Source organism: Lutra lutra, chromosome 2 (assembly GCF_902655055.1).
Source record: "Lutra lutra chromosome 2, mLutLut1.2, whole genome shotgun sequence".
Taxonomy (NCBI): domain Eukaryota; kingdom Metazoa; phylum Chordata; class Mammalia; order Carnivora; family Mustelidae; genus Lutra; species Lutra lutra.
In genome coordinates this window covers 109,234,919-109,258,601 of record NC_062279.1, presented here as the reverse complement: position 1 = coordinate 109,258,601, position 23,683 = coordinate 109,234,919, and the positions used below count along the sequence as shown (strand labels likewise).

The window sequence follows — 23,683 nt, the reverse complement described above, 5'->3', positions numbered from 1 at the left end:
TGCTCTTCGAACAGAGAAGCTCTTTGGCAGTGGTTGCTGTGCAGTGTGATAAGCAGTTGACCTTCATGTATAAGATAGTGGCTATTTTAAAGCCCATAGCTTACCTAAAACTAGAGCGTGTTAAAGCTGGGTTTTTGCATTGACTGCATGTGCTTGAGCTGAGGGAGAAAGAGGAGGGCGGTGGTAGTTGAGGAATGGAGGAAGATATTGTACAAGTCCAGTAGTCTCGATACAGTGTCAGTAGTCATTTCTTTTTTTAGGGCTTGGGTACTGTTACCTTTTGACTAAAGTCCAAGTACATATGTAAATGTTAGTTATGCAGGCTCTCAAATGCTGGTGAATCAAGCATATGGCCAGAGAGTTCCTGAAGAATCCATTTCTCTACCATGCTACTGATGATAATACCTCTTCTTTTCCTACAGAAATCCTATGAACATATGGCTAAAATAAGAATTGCAAGAGAAGCACCTTCAGAGTGCAACTGCCCAGCAGGTAAAATGGAACTTATTTCACAAGGTTTCCTCCCTAGCAGAGCATTTTTAAAACCGAAGTCCGGTATCTGTCAAATCTACCTGTAATAATAGTAAAGAAAGAATGCAGGCCCAACTGACTTTAATAAAATCAGCATGTCTCAGTCAAAAGAATGGCAAATAAAGCCCCAAATATTATTTGAAGCAGCATACGGAGGCCTGTTATGGGAAAGCAAGGGAGATAATCACCACGGAAAATACAGGCAAGATGGCATGCAAAGACAAAGTTCTTGGACTCACAGATTGAAAAATATTCTTCCTTTTTATTCAGTTTTCATGTCTGTGGTGAGAAGGACTGCAGAACATGTTAGATTCTGAATTCCCTGGTGGCCAATATTGCATTAGTACAGATTTCCATTTGTTCCCTTTGACATACGGTTATGTTAGTAAATTACCTTAACTTCCACACCTGCTTTTATTCTTTTCTATCAGAAATGTTCTCTCTCCTACCCTATAGCTAACGATGAGGGCTAAAAGGAAATTAGTTCTTTATCTTGAGCTTCTCATTTCAAACATTGTGTTCTTGATGATGTCTCAGAAAAGGCCGTTATATCTTTTCATTTTTCTATGTAGCGTTAGGGAACTGGACTAATGACAGCATATTAACAGAAGGATGAAGAAGAGAGACATCAATGAATAAAAACCCGGGTGTAATCATTAAATCTACATTCACAGACCTCTGAGGCTTGGTAGTCAGTCAACTGTAGATCTGACAGTTTAGGAGCCACTGAATGTGTCCATTGAAAAACATCTAGTGGATTGAACTGATAGAAGCCATGAAAATCTCCCATGAGTCTTGAGATTTTTATTTCAGATAAATGTCATTAATGCATTTATGAGCATTTTCATTTTTTCCATCATCACTTATAGAAAAATGAGTCTGTTACATTTTCTTTAATGTTCAGGAACATGATACCTTAGATACTTATCTGCAGAAAGGCTAGATCCTGTATTTTTTTCATATTCTGAGGTTTTTATTTTTTCTCATGATAACTTATCTTGACACAGCTAAACCAGGCACCATGTTTAGAAGTTTCAAATGTCAACTCCTGGTTGTATAGTATAAAAATTTTATTTATGTTCTGCTACATTGTTGACAATAATGGAGCTGTATTTTTTTTTTTGTTTTGTTTTTAAGGAAGCCCTTTCAATTGAGAAGACATATATATTAGATAACAAGAAAACAAAGAGTTAATATTGGACATTCTTGGTTGTTTTGAGTTGGGAAACACCTCAGAAGTTAGAAATTCAAGGAAGGCACTTTTCTAGTGCAGGAATTAACTTCCAACAACCTCATCAGCCTCTAGGGATTATTTAAATTCCCAAGACAGTTGGTACAGTACTTCACTGATCATACCACTTAGAGTCCAGAATTTTCTGTATACAGTATTCTTGTTAGCTATGTGAAAAATACCTAGTGTTTAATTAATAGGATTCTTAGTGAACTTGGTAAAAAGCAGAAAAGTGACAACCACAACACAGTTTTTTTTTTTGTGGTGAAATCTGCTTCACGATGTTTGATGTAAGTTATTGAGGTCTAATTTGTAATCTGGAGGGAAGCCATTACAGTTAGAGTTTACCTTATATTATCTTGGAATATCATTTTGAACCCTTTTCTTCTTAACATATTAGTTTAATAATAAGTGGTAATTTTGCCATAATAACATAAATAAATGATAAATGGTGATTTCCTTGGCTTTTTTTTTTGGGCTCTCACTAATGGCTGCTTTACTTTCTTGCCACCACTAGAGCTCCACATTACATCAGTTTTCACCAGGTTACTTGCAAGGTAACCGTTTGAAGGTGTGCATTCCAAACTGCAAAATCAAACAGGTTTCCTGCTAAACAAATCACTACCATAGATATACTTTTTTCTGCTTGTGGAATAATTAGACATCATCAAAATAAAAGCATTATGTTGAAAATAGTACTCTGGGGGAAAACTAGTTATTTTGAATTATGGTCAGTGAGGTATTGTCTTAGGGAATGAAAGGCCTGGCCAAGCGGATTAGAAAGGAGATACAGAGCTTCCCACCTGGTTTGGCTTTAACCCTGGTTTGCAGTGACTAAGAGTTGTCACCCAGACATCTGTTTGTAGGGCAGAGTGAGACAAGTCTGTGACCTCAGCTCAGTTCCTGTGGACAGATGCCCACCCCTTGAAGTTGACACTCTTGTTGACAGTCTCCATCACAGAGCCAAGGACTGATAGCAAAGGTCTAGTGCTGTGTTGTTTATGTTCACTTTAATTGCTCTTGATAGAACTCAGTCCCAGTGAGGTCTATCCAGGTAGGCTATAAGGAAGTCTTAGAATTTATACTTTTTCCTTTTTTTTTTTTTTTTAAACAAAGGAGGGAACTTTTGTGGGAGAGGGATGGGAAAGACTATTCTTGGATGGTTTATAATTGTAGGGGAAGGACTCTCATTTACTCTTCTCAAAAACCTTCAGAGTTAAGTATTAGTAATTTCATATTTACAGGTGGAGAAACTGGACTCAGAGAGGGTGACTGACTTAGCATAGTTAAGGCAGGGTCAGGATTCATGCCCACATGTGACAAAATCAAAAGCACAAAGTCTAATGAACCATAGAGAATGAATATAGGTTTCGGAACTAGACAGGGTTGGAATCTTGGGTCTATCACTCAATAACCGTGGGGTTGTGGTCAAACTTGTCATGTTCTAGGTTCCTCACCTGCAAAAAAGTGGCTTATACTACCTTCCTCAGAGATTGATAATTTACCTAAAATGTGGCTTCTTTGTGGTTATTCATTAGATGATAGCAGTTATTATTCTTTTTAATATATTGTATACTACTTAACTCTAATCTGGTCCATGGGAGCACATGATATAGGTGGAAAAGCTGAGCCCTGGAAATGGCTAGTTAATGGCAGGTTTTGGATGAGAATACTATGCTTAATTAAGCAAATATATCTGTAGATGTATTCATGCAGATAATCAAATGAGTCAATATCTCTTAGTGCTACATCAATGGAGACTGGTTCTTTGCACATTTTTGTGTTAGTCTACTAAATTATTTTTACCAAATTTGAAGGAAAAACTTTTGGCCTTGTAGGTAAACCATGATGGAAGTAGATAGAATTTGCTCTTAAAAGAGTATGAGGTTATGTCTTTACCGTTTTGATACCAAATGTTTTCTAAAAGAAGTGCTTCAACTGTCTGACTCATTTTCACACTTATTTTTTAACAGCTTTATTAAAGTATAATTTATATTTACCCATTTTAAGTGTCTGAATTTAAAAAAAAATTTTAATTTTAAATTTATGGAGTTGGGCAGCCATTGCCATAATCTAATTTTAAATCACCTTCGTTGCTCCCTGAACATTTACATTTACTTTTTTCATGTGCTCAGGGGAACCTCTATTTTTTGAATCTCTGCTTTAAAGAAACCCTAAAATAAAATGTAAAAAACCATACGAAGTGAAGCTCTGCTTAGCATAACATTTGAGTTAGTAGTAGCCGAACCATAGAAATTCAGCTGGCATCTGTGGCTTAGCCTCTGTAAAACTTGACACTCATAGGAGAGAATAAATTGGCTGTTTGCTATGGCTATAGAATCTTGTTTGGGTTTTGTTCTTGGAGTCCTACAAGTATGTATAAACCAGGCATATTTATAGGAGGGTCTCTGTGTTCCAACTGGTAGAGAACACTGGAAGCCAGGCAGCCAACCAAAAGATGTTTAGATGAGACATATTTCTGTACCCTACTCATTAGTAGTGTTGTTTGCCCAGGATATTAGATATAAGAACCTCTGTATCGTAATGGACAGAGAATGTGGATGGGCAATAAAGAATCCAGTTATAATCCTGGCTTTGTCATTAACATGTTATACAATCTTGGGCAAGTCATTTCCAAGAATGACTTTTATAGACTCTATTTCATAGCCCCAAAATAGGAGTGTTGGACTAGAATGATTTTCAAGTGCATTTGTTGGTTCTCTAGGTATAAAGAGCCTGTTGTATGCCACGTGTTACACGAGGTACTGAAAATACGCTGATGAACCAGACACACTTAGGATCTGCCCTCATGAAGCTTACAGTTCAATGAGGATGACAGGCAGACATTTATTTTTAAATGACCTGAATGTACAGTCATGACAAGTGCGACCAAGAAAAAGGACTGTGTTCTTTGGAGCACATGCCCACAATTTCTTTCATGTTGTAAATACTAAGGACTTTTTTGTTCTGTTCTTTTCTGGGGCAAGGGGTAGGTGGGTGGAGAAATTCACAGTAGGAGAAATCACAATATAAGAAAATCTGACTTTTGATTACAAATAAAAGCTCTAGCAATAGATAAAAAGCTGCTCTGCATAACCTCCCCTGGCTTTTGGCTTTCTGAGAACTTCTGGTCAGATGAAGGTGCACTGATACCAGACTTACCTACACTGATCTCCAACTGAAGCAAAAAAGGGACTTCAGTTTATCAAGTCTTGTGGTAAATAGGATGGTGATTTATTCTTCTACATTTTTCCCTGAAAACAGTGGGATTTGGGTTGAATAACAGTCAGAACTTCCTGCCTGGTGGTCCTGAGCAGTGTTCTTGGACCTGGTTCCTCTCCATTCACTGACAACGAGGAAATGGAGCACAGCAGTCCTCTGTGTGGGGAGAGTGACTAGAGATGATAAAGATACACTACGTAACTTTTGAGGTCCCCATACACCCTGCAAGTCTGTGAAAATGATCATATCCAAAAGAAGCATAAATGTAGGCAAGTAAGAGTATCTCTGATTCATGTATGTGAGTGATGCAACCTCCAGTGGCTGGCTTCATGGCATCTCCCCCATTTTTTGTAGAAACAAATACTAATTGTAGCTTTAAGGTTGTGCACCCTTTTCCTATCATAGGAGAAGACCTTTATATTACCTTGCCAGCAGAAATTTACTTTATCATGTAAAACGTGTATTTCCCACTAACATGGTTTTTCACTTATGCTGTACATTTTTCCTAACCAGCTGCTCAATGAATGGAAAGAGTGCATCACATAAGGGCATAATAATATGTAGATATTCAATTATGCAAGGTAAAGACTAGTCAGAAATGGTTTGCAGAAAGAAAGCAAATTAAAATGCTATACATGCTATTTAAATGAGAATAGCAGGCTCTCCTCTCCTTTGGTGAGGCCAGACAATACAGTGGGACCTCCAAGCAGCTCAGAGCATGGTTTCTGTCCTAATGAGGACAACAGTTTGGGTGTAACACTTTCAGTGGGTCCAGTAATGACAGCTGGCAAAATGCCCTGTCACCCAAAGACCAGCGACAAGTTGCCTCTTGAAGCAATGTTCTTGCTTCTTAGTTTCTCTTCTCTTTTCTCTTGTCTCAAAGGTACTAAAAAGCAAGTTCTTGAGATCTTCTTTTCTCTGACTTACCTGGGTATTTCTGTTTTTCCATGAACTGGGAGCTACTTAAGGAAAGGGCATACATTCTAAATAGGGGTCAATTCTTTCCGGCTCATTTGATGAATGTGTAGGTAGAAGTAGCCTCACTGGGGCATATTAACATTTTACACTTTCGGACTGGTTTCTAACTGCAAAATTAACTGTGTGGTATTTTAAAAAACACTCTTTGAATGTCAAAACAAGGAATGAAGGAATGAAGAAGGAGGGCATCCTCTCATAGACAAAATTAGGCACATGGAGAGCTGGTGGGGAGACATGCCAGATAAATGAGGACTGTTTTACGTTGGGGGGGGGGTGTTTCCTGTTTCAGGGGGAACCTCACTAGACACTCATCAAAAGAACATCAATCTTTGTTATCTTGAGAGGAAACCATCCAAAACCTATTAAGGAAAAGTGGTTTTATTCTGTCCAGCCAGTTTATATGCGTTCTTCGGTGATTTGATGGAAGCTGAGAATGAGAAAACAATGCATGAGTTGGTCTGGGCTTTCGGCTATAGCCCGGTATGTGACAGCTAAACACAGAAGCATCCCTACCCTCCCTGATTTGCCAATATGGGTGAAGTTCCATGCCAGGGTTTAATGCATCATAATAGTTAACACATTCCCCACCCCGCCCTGCCCTGCCAAGGTGTGCTAACAATGACTGTGGCATACCTGCATATTAAATTCTTAGGTATGTATCATTTTTTCATTTGGGAATGTGTTCAGCACTATCACAGTTAAAAAATATTTTAAATTGACTTTTAAAAAGGAGGACTGCAGGAGAGTGGGAAGCAGAAGTAAGTGGAATTGCTTACAAATTAAAATCGAGCACTTTCCATTGTTACCATACATTCTTTTAAAGGACTGTTCTGTAAGTCATTTAAAGATAGGCTTTCTTTAAGAAATGCCACCAGATGGCAGGCACCTTCCCTCTGTGACCACAAGGAGGAGGAACTGAGCTGAACAGTGGGACTTCTGTCCGTTCCTTCCTGGTTAAATTCCTCGCTGATTTCTTGACTTCTCTTTGCAATGGAAAAGATTAATGGAGGAAGCAAGTAATTTCTTCCGTCTATATTTGAACACTAGAATATCCTATGAGCTTTAAGATATTTAAAACAATCTAATAAATTCCACACTTGTATTAGTCAAAAGTTTGGCTATTTAGTAGATAAATTCACAGAGAGGAACTTAAGGCCAATATTCCAATAGCTAGAATAAAGGAACTAAATATAATTGAATATACCAGTTGGGGATTTTGTGCTCATCTTTTGTTAATTTCTAAGAATCAAGAATCATTTGGAATCACTATCATGATTTTGACATCATTTCATCTGTTGTGTCCATTTCAACTTCAGTTACCATATGATAGTTGAAATGTGTACCTTATTTTTCTCATATTGTATTCCTTAGCCTGATTGCTTAGTCTGATTGCCAGGAATGCCAAAAACTGTCTGTTCATTTGGATATTAGTAATTTAGATTTTAGAAACTCTGGGCTCCTGGGTTATATATACAAAGTTTTTATTCTTGTATTTGAAATGTGGTCAGCACATATTTATATACAATTTTCACATTTAGGCTAAGTGGCCGAGTAAATCAGATGAATTGTAGCCAAATCTAGTTTGCACATTATGGTAATAATGAGAATCAGAATATATCTCACTGGAAGTAGCCTGGCTGTGGCGAGGGTAGAGTCTGTTTCTTCTTTCTTTAGCAAAGAGTTCACATGTAAGAGGAGGAAAAAAGGAGGAGGAAAGGAAAGAATATATCCCATAATTTCTTGGAATCATATTGCTTTACCTTCATTTTTAACAAGCCTGGTCTTTTAGAGTTCTTATTATAATGTAAAGGGAGTCAGAAGAATTCTCCCTTATAGCTCTGTCTCCAGCATTCTGTTTGGCTTCTTTTAACAGTGAATGGGAGAGAAAAATCTCTTAGGAGTTCCTCCTTCAAGTCTGTTACAGGGCCAGAATTGTGTTCTTATTTTTGATCCTTAAGATGCTGGAATAAAATATCTAGTCTGGAAAACTGATGCAGTTCTTTCCCAGCATTCCTCTATCTTCAGTCAGTTGTGGCAGCTGTCAAAGGTAAGTTGTTTGTATAACCCTTCTAGGAGTTATGAAACTCCAATTTGTGTCTTAGGGACTCTAGAATCCAGCCAGCATTATTTAGAGGTAGATGATATGATCATAAGGTAAAACTTTTCCACAAAGCACCCCAAAAAATGACTTTTTGACCTTAAAGTCACGCCAGAAATGCTGGCAAACTCTAGGGATGAGTGAACTTTGGAAAACTAAAAATCATTTTTTACTGAAAGAATTAAGGCTCAAGGTCCGAGCAGATGAAGCTATAATGGAAACAAGCTTCTTAAATAACTGCCCTTCTGGGGAGAGTTATCAGTCTGGTTGGGGAGTCAGATGAGTGAAGTGGGTCAAAGATCAGGCAACTCTTGTGGGCAGATCCTGACCTTAACTGCTAAGTGGTCTCGTGGTATATTGTATTCTGCTTCCTGAGGGAGTGGGTTGGGAGTCCGTATCTACCTATGTCATTTTTGATCTCCGTGGTCAGGGTTCTGGTTTGTATCTGTGTACCTCTAAGGCTTATTGTAGAGTTCGCTACAGAAGTTACTCTATAAAAGTTCATATAATGGAGATCTTTTATTGTGGTTTATCTCTTTGCATATACTAATATTCTTATCCCCATGGCTTTTTAACATTTTCTCTGAGGATTTTGTGAGCCATAATGTATTAAAGCTAATACAAATCTCAGAGATCAAATAAAGTAGTTCAGGGGTTTTCCAACATTTCTTAAAGAGGCTGAACTGTTTAATCTTATGAGGAAACTCAGTAAATGAAATCAGATTCAATGTTCGCTATACTGATTGACCTCAAAGGTCTGAGGGGACAGAGGCCAACACCCTACATGCTCTTTCTTTCTGCCTCCCAGCCCTCTCCCCCATGGTAGCCTCTGAGGTATATCCAAAGAACCTTAGGACTCCATAGGATACTGATGGAAAAGCACTGGAAGTCCAATCCCTGGTGTGATCTCTCAGCTCCCGTGTCTAAGGAGACCACATACTTGTTAACACAGAACTAGTCTCAAAAATTCTGTACCTGGAAACATTACTGGGAATGATAGAGGCAAAGTTATTTATTAAAAGTGAATAGAATCTTCCCTGCCCCTGCCTGTCTCTCTGCGTACTTGTGATCTCTGTCTGTCAAATAAATAAATTAAAGAAAAATGAATAGAATCTAGAAGTGACTATTAATGTAATATTGTCTCTTTCCTGGATTGTAGGGGTTCAGCAAAGGGGGTGTAATAATGGTAGGAGTACTGGAAGACTGGGGAGGGGCACTGTGTGACTAGAAAAATCAGTATCCCACCTCATCCTTTCTCTTGAATTCACTCATTTTTCTAAGCCTTCAAGTCACAATATTATTCTTGTTTATTTATAAGTTTTCTGTGCTTTTTCAAATTTCTTTCTTTGTGTTTTTGTTCTTTAACTCTAGATATTAATATTGGGCCTTATCACCAAGCTATGGCAATCTATTGCCTTTTACAATACATACAAAGCAGTTGCTTTTTTAATTGATGGTTAATACTTAGTTTATACAGTAGTATATGAAAAATAACTATCCCTCAAGTTGTATATTGTGAGAGAGTTGTTATGAAAGATGCTTCTAAGATCTTTGAGATTTTTTTACTTGATTTGATTTTTGTGTGTTAAACTGATAATGTTTATGTGTTAAGATTGAAATTTACAGTACAATGAGAATATACGAATTGGGCATTTATATTTAAATAATAAAAGGGAAAAAGTTTAGGAATGAACAACAATATTTTATCCAACAGTGAATGATATATACAGTATATTTCACAGAGAAAGTACAAATCTGGCTACAATCATACTGTAACAAGTCTGCAAAAGGTAATTTGAAAGGCAATATTCTACCTCCCATTGAAATGAATGTCCACTGTCATCAGCAATGCTGTTTACCATTTGAGTAGCTAGTTGTGGACAGTAGTTTGGCCAAGTGTAACACCTTCCTTAGTTGTCTTACTGGACAGATAATAGAATGGCGTAGCCACTGCACAAGTGATTGAGCTTTGGTGAGTGATTTATTTTCTCTTTAATACATAATCTCTACCTATGGACTTCTGGGAAGTCTTGGAGGAGAAAAATGACTTTTCTTTTTTAAACTTAACTCTAGTTACTTTGGCTTCTAAGAGAGGACCATTTCAGTAAAGCAGCAAAGATAGGAAGGCTGACTAGGTACTAAGGGTTGGAGAGATCATATATACCAACCAAAGCTATCATAAGCTGGAAAAAAGAGGTTTAACTGAACAAACTCTATGGTCTACATTTACTTCCCAAATCCTACATTTATGCTGACAACTTCCCAGAAGTTTAAAAAGCGAGACTGACAGTGGTGGCTTAGTACTACTATACATGTTATGCATCTGGAAATGTTTAATAAAGGAAAAACTCTAGCACTGAGAAAGTACATCCATAAAGAAACCAGGGCTTTTATGTTCTTGTATATAGTTTCCTTTTGTGCAAAGTTATTTAACGCTCTACATTTCAGCTTCTTCTGAGGATAGTTTCCTGATACTGGCTTGGTTCTACAGTCAAGTTCTATATGGGGAATGCTATGAGTTGGTAAAATTTATGTTACCATTTTTACAGCATTAAAAAAAATAAATTTATTTTTTTATTTTTTTAAAGATTTTATTTATTTGTCAGAGAGAGAGAGAAAGAGAAAGAGAGAGAGAGATCACAAGTAGGCCGAGAGGCAGGCAGAGGCAGAGGGAGAAGCAGGTTGCCTGCCGAGCAAGGAGCCTGATGTGGGACTCGATCCCAGGACGCTGGGATCATGACCTGAGCTGAAGGCAGCCGCTTAACCAACTGAGCCACCCAGGCGTCCCAAGAAATTAATTTATTTTTATGTCAAAACCATCCTTGAATTGGGAGGTCTGAGGTATACTTCCTCAGTTTTCTATGTGTAAGCCCATAACACATTAGACTCAGAATGTGTTTTATTCTTTTAAGCCTTTCACGTGTTTGAGCAGAAAACCTTTGCTTCTAGTAATAGTCCTCAAGAAGGAAACCCAGGTAAAGGGATTTTCTAATCAGTCACACTTACCCTTGTATTATGCATCATTCATCATTTTTTTCATCATTTTCAGTTTGTTACAAATTTCCACTTTTAACTGTGCCAGTGGTGTTTTGAACATTCACATAGCTTTCACAATTACAGGATGTTTTGAGAAGAATAATGTTCATTGAATTCCTGAAAACCAAGAGCAAACTTAGCAAGTGTCAAGGTCTCAATGAATAGGCATTTCCCTGATGTGATCTGTGGTTGGCAAACAGAATAGACAGAATTGCCTTTGGGATGTAACTATGTATCTATGAAACTACAAACACAGAGGACCTTCCATATTCCTAACTGAGTGGAGGAGTCAGTCTGCTCTCCTTTCTATCTTCCCTTTCTCCCTTGCCTTCTCTAACATGAACAAAAGCTCTGTTTTGTCCCCATTCCATTGGTGACACTGATTAGTTTATGGACTCCCGTTCAATTTGTTCCATTAGGGACATTATCACCCTTGGGTCTCAAAACCTCTATGCCTTTCCTGGGCAAGAGCTATTCTTATGATGAAATCCAGCAGCATAACTGAGGAAATAATGAATGGGTAAAGGCCAATACTTCTCCCAAATTTTCAAAAGGAACTAATTGTTTGCTTAAATATTACTGTTAAAGGTAATTTCCAATAAGGTAAAATCACGACTTTCATACAGATATAAAATAAACATATGTTAAAGATTTTACTTAAATCATTAAAGAAGTAACTGATAAGATGTTTTAATTAGTTCAAAGGAGAATTTAAAACCAGTCACATTTATAGTTCTAGAATATTGAAATTGATGTGCAAATGTAAGCAAAACCGGACTTTTTCCAAAGTGAGGGAGGGATGTCAGTGGCATTTAGTCATAAAGAATTTGCATGTCTATGACAAGAGTTATTTTGCTTTGCTATTAGGTATTTACAACTTATGATTTTATTTTATTTTTTAAAGATTTTATTTATTTATTTGCGAGAGAGAGAGACAGTGAGAGAGATAACACAAGCAGGGGGAGAAAGAGAGGGAGAGGTAGGGAGCCCGATGTGGGGTTTGGTCCCAGGACCCTGGGATCATGACCCGAGCTGAAGGCAGATGCTTAACGACTCAGCCACCCAGGCACTCCTACAGCTTACAATTTTAAATAGCTCCCAAAGAATCAGAATTAGAGAAGTGGGAAGGGCATGCTCTGGACAATGCACAATTTTCCACTGAAACACATATTTCCCTCTACTAAAGCAACTTTACAGGAAAAAAATTCTTTAAGTAAGCAAAGAAATGTTTTTTTTTACACTCTTCAGTGTAGTAATGGTTGTTTATTAACCTGTCTCTCTCCCTGTTGTTATCTTATGGGTTATATGGTACTTAATTTTCTTAGTGTTGCTAAAATTCATTATTCGAAGGACAGTTCCTTTCACTGTAGCTTTACATACTGTATGCAGTCGCCCCATGAGAGTTGTGCTGATACCTAGGTCTGAAGGACTGGCACGAGTTGCGGAAGTGGACTTTAAATCCCTTACATTGAGTATTTGTTTACGGTAATAGACCACTTTGGAAGACTCAGCTTCTTGTATTTCAGTATCAGGGAGTAGTTTCATTAATGTTAAAGAATGAGTTGCCGACCTTACCTTTGTGCTTTGGGATACTGTATCCAGGCAATTATATTATTTATATAGGCTTACCCGCTGTGAGCATGTGGTTACCGTGGGGATTTTGTGCTGTTATTTCGGCCATTTTGCCTCTGTCTTCAAATACGGACTAGTTTGGCTTTTCCTTGGGCACTCCTGTCATATTCATGTGCTGCTGCTTCAAACGACTGGTCTTTAGTCCATACTCTAAGATATATTTTCTTCTTTGCCAGTTGCTTGTCCTGCTGGACCCTGCCTTGTTTGATCTCCCACTGCTTCTGTGTATAACAACTCACAAGTTTACTTACTGCCAGCACCCAAAACAGCTCAGCCTCAGTGGCCCCGGGGAATAGATGCTTTTTTTCTCTGCTCCCACCTGTTTTAGTTGCTAAACACCTTTTGGCTCAGCTCACTGAGATTTTGTCAGAAAAATAGCTGACGCTAGATTAATGGCCCTTCCTACACATTCTAGAAAGAGTCTTTTAGAATGGCAGCCAGAGATGGGTGGGGATACATTGAGACCACATGGTTATTGATCGTTTTTATAGAGTGATACTTATCTTCGTGCAGAAGCAGCTTTTTATCTGAAGGTCTCATATTACTAGGTAGGGGAGAGAGTTAATTATAAATCTTAAATATTTTAGATATTAGTCTCTGAAAAGTACATATTGTGGGTGGTCACTGATTTGCGGTATTACCTAACTCCGGTCAACTCTGACAAAGGTGAAAGGATCATGTTATATTAGTCTTTTGAAAGTCTTTTTGTTCACTTAAATGATAAAGTATTTATGATTAAGTATTAAATGATAAAGTGATTTACTATGGGCTAGACCCTGTGCTGTGTACCTTATTATTTAAAGAAATTGTAGGCTGCAAAGCTCTGGTGGAGAAATCATGGTATCAGATTGAAGATTGAAAGAGATTGAAAGAGAAGAAGAGCTATTTAAGTAGATCTTGTAGCCAACTGTATCTCATTTTAATGGATTTAAAATTACAATGATAATTGTTATTTGGGCTCATAATTCCAGTTCATTTACTTTCACAATTTCAAAAATAGCAACATGTTATTAGAGAAGATGGTATTTGAATTTATTTTACTTTCTTCTAAGAAAATTGAGAATGTTCTTTAATGAATGTTATACTTTGCAGAAATGCTGATGGCACTTTTCAGTTAGGTAGTTTTTCTGAAGAAAAATGATCTCTGTCAGTTGTTAGGTCAAGTGCAACATTTTTAACCCCTCCCCAGGCTACCTTTCATGGCAGTTATTTTTAAGAAGACTTTTATAGGCTTTCTTGAACATCAGTTCAGATTCTATGATCACGTTTTCTAGTGAAGATAGTATCTCTGGGTCTTGGCTAGACTCCCTTGGGTTATAAAAAATAGAGATGCATTCGGGTGGCCTTAAGCAATAGTGGTACAGGGATTGTCAGCTTTGTCACTATTGACATTTTGGGCTGGATAATTTTTTTATTTTAAGATTTTATTTATTTATTAGGGAGCACCAGACGTTTAGAGAGCATGCGTGTGCATGAGCAGGGGGTAGGGGCAGGAGAGAGGGAGAAGAAGCAGATGCTCCCCTGATCAGGGAGCAGGACCTGGGGTTCAATCCTAGGACTCTGAGATCATAACCTGAGCCAAAGGCAGATGCTTAACGGACAGCTCCCCTTGCTCCCCAGTTCTTGTGGGAGGCTGTTCTGTGCATTGTAGGAGGTTTTCCAGCATCCTTGGCCTTTTACACATTAGACTCCACTTGCACCGTTTCTACAACCAGAGACCTCCAACATTACCAGATGTCCCCTAGGGGTCACCCCCAGTTGAGAACCTTTCTTTTAAAGATATTCCGTGAATAAGGAAGGTAAGAATAGCAAGATCGCTGTGGGCTCCCCTAGAAGAACAGGAAATGGAGGGTGATCAGATCTTTCAGGATAATATTGCTTTCCCTCAGCAGGAGGCATTCAGTGCAGTGCTCTCCAGGCTTCAGAATTTATCTCTGCTTCTGCTACCTTTGTCAAGCCTACTTTCCTCTGTTGTCTTTCTGCCTCTGCTTGCTTGTTGCCCTCTGGTCAAGGTATTGTTTAAGGTTGACCTCTTTCTTTGTGTTTGATTACACCATAGTTGTTATTATCAAAGTAAAGCATAGGCCAAGAAATGCAAACATTTGCATTAAAAATGGCACACGGTACCTCATTCTTTTTTTGTAGCTGATGTTTCCTACGCAGATTGATTTACATCATTGTTTTTAAAGTCTGTAGAGTAACTCTATTGTACTAATGGACCACAATTTATTATTCAATGAGAAAGCAGGTCACTTTTTCTTGTTCAGATGCTGCTTCTTATTTCCTCTTCTCCAGTGCAGATTTCTTCCTGCACAGCCTCAAACTGTATTTGTGGGAGTATAATAGATACTTGTTGACTAAATGTATTATTGTTGTGGTGTGCTGATGACAAATCTTTAACAACTGCTCTCAGAGAAAGTCCTGATTTGAAGCAATTGTAGATTTTCGGGGTGTAAATATCCTACCAAGGTTGATTGCAAGTTAACGAAGTGACCTTAGGAAGTGAGAAGTTTGAGTGTTTATTAACTTTGCTTTAATACAATTTATTTTATTGTAAGTTCATGTAATTAAAATTTTACTAATGACTGTGTTTAACAGTGGGCTTGCAAAATCCTGACAACTGATCAATTAGCTCTCCTGACTCAGCTTCCAGTACCCATAGGCTTTGATAGTCTTGTTTCCATATAGAGTGTATTGTGTTTTTATTTTTAAATTAAATTAAATTAAAAATTTTTTTTCAGTGTTCCAAAATTCGTTGTTTATGCACCACACCCAGTGCTCCATGCAATATGTGCCCTCCTTAATACCCACCACCAGGCTCACCCAACCCCTCACCCTCCTCCCCTTCAAAACCCTCAGTTTGTTTCTCAAGAGTCCACAGTCTCTCATTGTGTTGTTTTTAGTAACATCTCCAAATGGTAGTGGTGTCTCTGACAGTATTCAGTGTTGGGAGGGTCTTTAAAGGCTAGCTAGACCTACATTGGTTCGATACTTGAATTCTCTCAGTGATATTCTGGCTAAATGTTTATTAAGTATATGAGCATCTCTTGAATAAACCACTCAGCCTTCAGACTGGCTTGTTGAAAAGCGTCATCTTTTTGTTAGGTTGAAATTTATCTCCTTATGGGCATCCACCATTTGCTTTTGTACGCCATCACCATCCTCACCTTATATCCTAAAAAATAAACGATTACCTCTTCAAGAGTTGAAGACAACTCTTCAAATGCTTGAAGTCATTTACTGTATTTCCTACTGATAGTTTTATATTTTGGAATCATTCAGGTGTTCCATTTTGTCTACTTCATTCTTTTTTTTTTTAAAGATTTTATTATTTATTTATTTGACAGACAGAGATCACAAGTAGGCAGAGAAGCAGGCAGAGAGAGAGAGAGAGAGAGGGAAGCAGGCTCCCTGCGGAGCAGAGAGCCCGATGCGGGACTCGATCCCAGGACCCTGAGATCATGACCTGAGCCGAAGGCAGCGGCTTAACCCACTGAGCCACCCAGGCGCCCCTGTCTACTTCATTCTTAAAGTGTTGGATAATGGTTTGAATAAAAGCTCCGATAATCTTGACTGGTAAATACCAGAGATGAGGAGGAATGAAAATTTTCCAAGTTCTAGATACTATAATGCTAACTCATGCATCCTAAAAATTGCAGAAATTTTCTTGCTGGTCCCATAATCATATTTACCAACACTTGAGTTTAACATTGAGAAAACCTGAGTTATTTTTTATGTATGCTGGTGTTAAGGCCTGTCTTCCTTTTATTGTACATGTTGGGTCCCCCCCAAAATGGGTACTCCAATAATGGGTCCGTGATTAAAGGAGCGAGACTGATACAAAGTGAAAGTCAAGCAAAGCTTTATTTTGCACCAAGCATCAAGACCCAGACCGACCCTCAAACAGTCCAGTTGGGGCCACCCCTTACAGAAAGAATGTCCCCTCCCTGCTTTCCAGACTAAATTTTATAGAGCAAAGGCCATGTGGTTGGGCCTGACCATACACAGGTTGCCAATGAAATTGTAACACACAGAGAAAGCTGCACAGTCATGCTAGGTGACCAATTGAATTATAATTTACCCTAGTAGACATTTGAACCAGCCTATCACCTAGTTCAGAATTGTTGCCCAAAAGGTGCCCAAAGGGCGGGGCCCATACTCCTTGGTAACTAGGAGACAGTATGCGCCCCCACTGATTGAATACCTCCACCTGGCCTGACCCACCCTTGTATCTGCACTTTGTTACCTGGAGCTGGTTTCTGGGACTTGTTTTTAAGTAAGTTCCCCTGTGGGGGTGGGCAGAGTCAATTTAAGTTTTACAACAAAATGGCAGTTCAACTGGGGTGGGGCCGCTCTGGTTGAATCGGCCCTTACAATACAGGTCTTTTTTATTTGTTTGTTTTTGGAAGAGGAAGGCAAGTCAAGACTTTGTTTATTTTCACTAAATTTTCCTACTAAACTCCAGCTCCAGCCTTATTAGGATTTGTTGGGATAATGATTTTTAAAAATAAGTTTCCAACTCCTCTTGGCTTAATATGATTTAGGAATTTGATGAGCTGACTAGCAGCATTTCTTCTTGATTCTGTGCTAAAATGTCTGAACATGGGAAAGTTCATAAAGAGTCCAATCGCTTTCTAGTAGTTTTTCACTTTTGGTGAAATCTATTTCTGAGTACTTTTGGAATTGTCTTTCTACCAGTGATTAATCCACTCAGGGGTCTTTGGTGTATTGTAGTTTGTCCAGCTGTGCTCCTGAGAACACCATTTCTTTCTCATGTTAAGACATTTTCTGAGGAAGAAAGTTTTCAAGACAAACTAGAAACACACTGGGTTAAACGAATAAAAGCAGTTTTAGTCACTGTAGGATTTTTAGATTGTGAATCTCTAAAATGGGGAATATAATGTGTCATGTTTTCTAAACTTGATTGGTCATGGAACACTTTTTTCCTTTTAGAAAAAATAATATGGCTCAGAGCAAATTGTTCTGTGGGTTGACCTAGAGGGGTGAAATATAGAGAAGCTTTTTGGAAATTTTCAAAACTGTAGCTGAGATTGTCTGAAGTTTAATTAGGAAAGTGGCTTCCAACTTGCAGGAGTAGGGTTTGAGGAGCTTGTAGAAAGGAGATGGAGGAGAAGAAGGAGAAACAAAACATACTGTAATTGGGGATGCTCCAGGAAAGACTTAAGTCTAAAGCTGGAAGGCAAACTCAAATGGCAGGGAAGTCATACAAATGTGTGAGGTTTGTTAGACCTGAGTATTCTATCCTCAGATTGGGGTGTTAAGACCCAGCTAAAAGCATCAATTAATTAATTATTAAAGATTTTATTTATTTGAGAGAGAGTGAGCAAAAGAGAGAGAGAGAGAGAAGTGAGCAAAAGAAAGAGAGAGAGAGAGTGAGTATGGGAGCACATGCAGGGGTTGCAGAAGGCAGAGGAAAAGGGAGAAGCAGGCTTCCCGCTGAGCAGGGAGCCCAATGACCTGCGGCTCGGTTCTGGGACCCTGGGATCATGACCTGAGCCGAAGGCAGACGCTTAACCGACTGAGCCACCCAGGCATCCCCCAGCTAAAAGCATTTAAATATATTTTTATCAAAGCACTTTGCCAAACAAAGCAAATCATTGTGTGTTTGTCTGGTCTAAGGGCTGAACTTCATGATAGCCTCTATCTCGTTCAATCACACACACACACACACACACATGCTCTTTTCATTTTTGGAGAAAAATTGAATAACATATTTTATATAAACTTCTTCTTTTTCAGTACAGTTATCCTGTCTCATTAATGCTGTTTAGTTTTCTTTGTGATCCATTTCAGGGTATGCAGGCTATTATTATGGTATTTTTCTTTCCTTAAAAATATGATCTTTATCCTTTGTTTCTTTGATGATCCACTATGGATAGAGCAGTAATACTAGAACGTAAATAGTAACTGGACATAATTAGTTACAATATATATTTAAGGTATACCAAAGCCTTTTATGTGCAGTCTGTATCAAGTGACCTAATAATATACAGCCCAGATGAATATTCTCAAAACTGCAAAGGTAAATCTAGAACACAACAAACTTAAAAAAGTTTTTCTTGTAAAAGTAGAAAAAATAGTTTCTGAAAAAGGTCGTATACATTCATTGTGGACCATGTTAACTCTCTGTATGATATTCATATGGATTTCCCATAATTTAACAATTTTACTCTTTCTATGTCTCAAGATTACTTTCAGGGCTTTTATAAATAACTGCAGAGAATAATCTAATACATAGGTCTTTGTGGGCATTGCTGATAGTTACATGTAAGTGGAATTGGTGATTCAAAGGTTATGAACTTTTGCACAGCCTGTAATGCATATAGTCAAACCACACATTAGAAAGTGAATCCAAGTGCTGATTTGCCAGCACCCTCACTGATGTTATGGGGAGTCTTTGATGGGGTCAAGATTATCGGATCTTTTATTAAAAGCATTATTCACTTTCACTTTCAAAAGTGAAAGACTACTATAAGACAGTATAAGAAATTAGCAAATGATATTTAAGAATATTTTAAACTGTTCTTGATTCTATAAATAGTTAAGTGAAATCTTTGCAGAATTCCTTCTGAAGTCTGTTCATTTGTTCCACTCTTTAGCTCGAATCAGTAATGTTTTGGTGGGTAATCTTTGTAATCTTAATTTTTTTTTCTTTTCCTTTCATTGAATGCACCAACTTTTGTTTTCTTTCCAGTTCTGGCTTCTGGTTCAGTTTTTGTGCTGTAGAGGGAAAAAATACGGTAGTCTTCTAAGTACAAAAGAGTATTCTAATTATAATAATCATTCTTGAAAATACTTTTTCTACTCTTGAAGTTTTGTTCTGAAGGCTTTGCAGAAGCCTTGGTTTCTGTTGCTCTTATTCTTTGGGGAGCTGGGTTTAAAACCCAGTCAGAAATCCATCAACATTCTACTGTATTTTTTGGAGTAGCTGAAGAATTGCTTAGTTTGAACTTTAGTGTTCCTATAAAAACATGATTTCATTGAGAGATGAACTACTTTTAAAAACATGAAGCCAAGTATGATTTAACTGTGCATGACTCGTTAGTTTCCCTATTAGGTTGGTTTTCTGCTGCCTGCAGGATGGTGTATTGACATAACCCATAAACTCAGCTAGGAGAATCTAGGATTATATTAATGACAGTGGATTTGACTGTAACTTAGAAAGAACAGTCCCTGTTCTAAGGGTTTTCAAGGAGGTGAAGTGTTTCCAAGGAAGAAAGTTTAGTAGTGTGATTAGCAAATTGCTTATATTGCTGTAAAATAAAGCTATTGTCTTAAAAAACAAAACACCCTCTGGAGTTCTCTTTATTTTAGTGGTGCTCCTTATTAACAAGCTGGATATAATCTTTAAAGCAGTTTCCTTTTGGAGGGAAATAAACAGATTATAACCATTATATAACCATCCAAGAACTTGGCAGTGCCTTTTCCTCTTCTTGAATGGTGTTGAGCTTCCTGCTTGTAAAATATGGTTTTGAGCAGATCATTAGTGGTAAACCACCATTAAGTTGTCCCTTTAGGTCAACTTATAATCACGGGCCTTCTAGAATGGACCACCTGTCCCCCTACACATTCTAAAAGCAGCTTGAGAGGTAAAGTGTTAGTCATTCCTTGCAAAATTAGAGTTTCTACTGTTTGATTCAAAAGAAACCTACAATGTCAAAAAACTGCTCTTCCCATCATTCCAGCTTTTTAAAGTACCTTATTTATTTAGAATCTAGGTTTATTATCATTTTTGGAAAAGAGAGAAATTTAGAAGATATTGATGTCAGGAATTTGTTCAAGATACCAATTTTCCAGAGCATGACAAATTCAATTCATAGGAACCTCGTACTCTGTAGTTGCTTGATTGCATGCTAAATAACCAACCCTTGAGGATATCAGATACAGTTTGGGTTCTTGGACTTCTTGTGGCTAGTATTTTCCAGTGTTTCTTATACTGCACATAGCTATTGCTTTCACATTATACCAATTTTCCTTAGAAAATGCATCAACCACTTTCTTCTTGGCTCCATTTGCTGCCTTTTTTGTAAGGTGCTTGTCTTGGTAACAACCATGATGCTGCTCAGAGAGTCACAAGGATGTGTTTCCTTTAAGATTCAGTTTAAAATTTTTGGCAAGGTTATTTTGTAGATGATACTGTTTCACTTTTCATTGCTTTAAGAGCTGAATAGATTTTCATTAAGTGGATGTGTTATTTAAAAAAACACCCTCAGTGGATGGACATGTGGGTTGTTTCTCATCTTAAAACCACTTTTAAACATATACTTTGGTGAAGACAGGGGAATACTCAAATTTGCTCATGTTTTCATCTTTGGTCAGTCTTCTTGAAGTGCTGAATATTTTTGTTTTCTTTCATCTTATGGCAAACTTAGAAAGCTAGCATTCACTTGTGTAAAAACAGTTTAAGACCAAGACAAAAACTTGAATCTCAGTGTGATTTTTTGTTAAAGCCGTTTAAAGGATCATCATCAAAGGCTGAAGTATTTTTGTACTGGCTGTGGTCTGGAAGACTTAGGGGTTGCAGATCAGCTTGTGGAAGAACTCTAGGACCCTGGCTTCCTCATGAAATAATAGAAGGCCTTTGCTGGTTCCTGGAAACTGCCTCATCTTTCAGTACCCTTAGGATCAATAGTTGGGGATTTCCTTGTGAGAGCAGACTGTGTTCATGTCTGTGCTCTTAATTGCAGGATTTTTAGAACTGGTCTGGTCTGAAGAAAACACGTTTTATAAAATATCTTTTATATGGTTATTTGCTTTTATGTACTTTATATTTCCAAGAACTCACAGGTCTCCTCTAGTTATGAGAGAGGTACATTAAAAAAAAAATCATAAAATTACCTTCTTGATGGCTAAATACTATATCAGTTAGATTCCTTGATCCTTGACTATGAAAATCTTATTGTTGTAATTAAGGCAGAACTTGAAATTGGATATTAAACAAGTTGTAGCAAATTGGAGGATTAGTTCACTTTCTTAAGAAAATCATTTGTTGAGAGAGTTCTTCAAAGGAAGTGAACATCATGTCCAAGTCACCAAATTCTTCAAGAACAGAACTGAAATTGAAAGGTGTTCTATGGGAACAATATTCTTATTTTAACTATATCACTAACAGAAGGCAATTTATCACAATTAGGCAGACTTAAGTACTCAGTGTAGCATATTGTAAGTTTTCAAGAAATATGTTTCTCATATATTTGGTAGCATGTATATTTAGTTCTTCAGAATATTGCAGGAGCTGGTAAATGGCCATTCAGATCTACAAATATAATTTTACAGGAAAAACATAGAATACATTTCCCAAGGAATTATAGTCCTAAATTGAACAAAAATTAATAGTTTAAGGCATCCAGCCCTTTTATTTGATGAAACTGCCAAATATTTCTTATTCTGGTATACCATTTCAACATATAAGAAATATGAATGCTAGACAGAGGATATAATCATTGAACATTTACGAAGTATTTGAACATATTTGCATGTTGTCTGACTAGGAAGTAAATTATACTGTGTTTGAAATTATATAGGTCAATTTCTGTTACTGTGTTTAAAAGAGGTGGGTGGTCTGAACTGATGGTGCTGATTCAATTCAAGTTCATTAACATCATAAAACATATTTTAGCTCTAGAGATAAGAGAGAATATTCACATGCAAGTCATGGTGAAACATAATAGTAGTAAAATGTTTTCCTTGGGCCAGAAAACTCAAATATTGGACTGTGGAGGTAGAATCACATACATGACAATGTTGTGTCATCTCTGAAAGATTTCCGGGAATTTGCTATCAAGTAAATATTGTCTGTGATCTATGCACTAGTATTTTCAACAAAGACTCCTATTTGTTGTTTGAAGTGTATGAAAAAACAAGTTTTCTTGGGACATTTAAAAAAACTATTTACAGGCCAAAAAAAAAAAAAAAATCCAAATAAGGTGCTAAATATTTTGAGAAGAGAAAATTATTTAAAATTCTGTTTTAAAACAGAAGAAATCAAGTCAGAATGCCCCCCTTTCATCTCTTGCTTTACTCCTGACTCTTGTCTTTCAATTCAGCTAATTATTGAAGCAATTATTATAATCTTGGGCCTTTAAGAAAAGCTCTAAATTAGTACAAATGTGTGGATGGTGATGAACTTTATACAGGAGTTTCTGTCTGGTTAAGTCATTGAAACAACAGGTCCTAGTCCACAGAAGTTTCCTGTCATGGCTCTCAGAAGATGAGGGGATACCAAGGGGAAGACTAAGGAGCATCTAATGCCGCAGAATGCTATTGTGCCTGGAACAAAGTAGGCGGTAGTTCTAAAATGTGACGCACAGTTTAGACCAGACATGCAGTATTTGATTTAGATTTAAAGGAAATATTGACAAACTGAAGCACTTCTAGAAGATGGCAGTGAGGGTAAAAAAGCAACTGAGATTTGTCTTGTAGGAATAACAGCAGAAGAAAATGCGAACATTTAGCTTGAAAAGGCAAGAGCTAGATATGGTGGTAGTGATGTTAAGGAAAGCAGGGTGATTATCTTCACATGTGTAGTGGACCATTTATACTTGAAACTACAGGGTAGAACTTGGGTCCAGGTGGGGAAATAAATAGGGAACAAATCTCTGCCTTCCACTACCCCAAACCACCCCAAAACATGAATGTTTAAAAATAGCTTCATTTTGAGGTGCTGGGCTCCTCATCATTGGGAGAGTTTAAGAATTACGGTAGAAGTAATTATTACTTGCCTATTATGGGTCAAACACTGTGTTAGGTGTACAAAATAATGTGACATGACATTTATTCTTGAGAGCTCATTACCTGATAAGAGGACACACATACATAATGAGCATAATCAAATGTTATCAGTTCTATGACGGCAGTATATATGGAGGAGAAGAGTGAGCTAGGAGGACTTTATAGAAGGAATTATCTTTGAGTTTAACATTTAACAGTGCATA

The 23,683-nt window shown here is 37.4% G+C and overlaps 1 protein-coding gene across 5 annotated transcripts in view; it reads left to right on the top strand.

The window, feature by feature from the left end:
- COL25A1 (collagen type XXV alpha 1 chain) overlaps positions 1–23,683 on the top strand; it is a 456,257-nt gene that overhangs the window by 1,633 nt on the left and 430,941 nt on the right. For all 5 annotated transcript variants that reach the window (XM_047718185.1, XM_047718182.1, XM_047718187.1 and 2 more), the window contains exon 2: positions 423–492. In XM_047718185.1, coding sequence (XP_047574141.1) covers positions 423–492 — 70 coding nt within the window. The remainder of the gene's footprint in view (positions 1–422; positions 493–23,683) is intronic.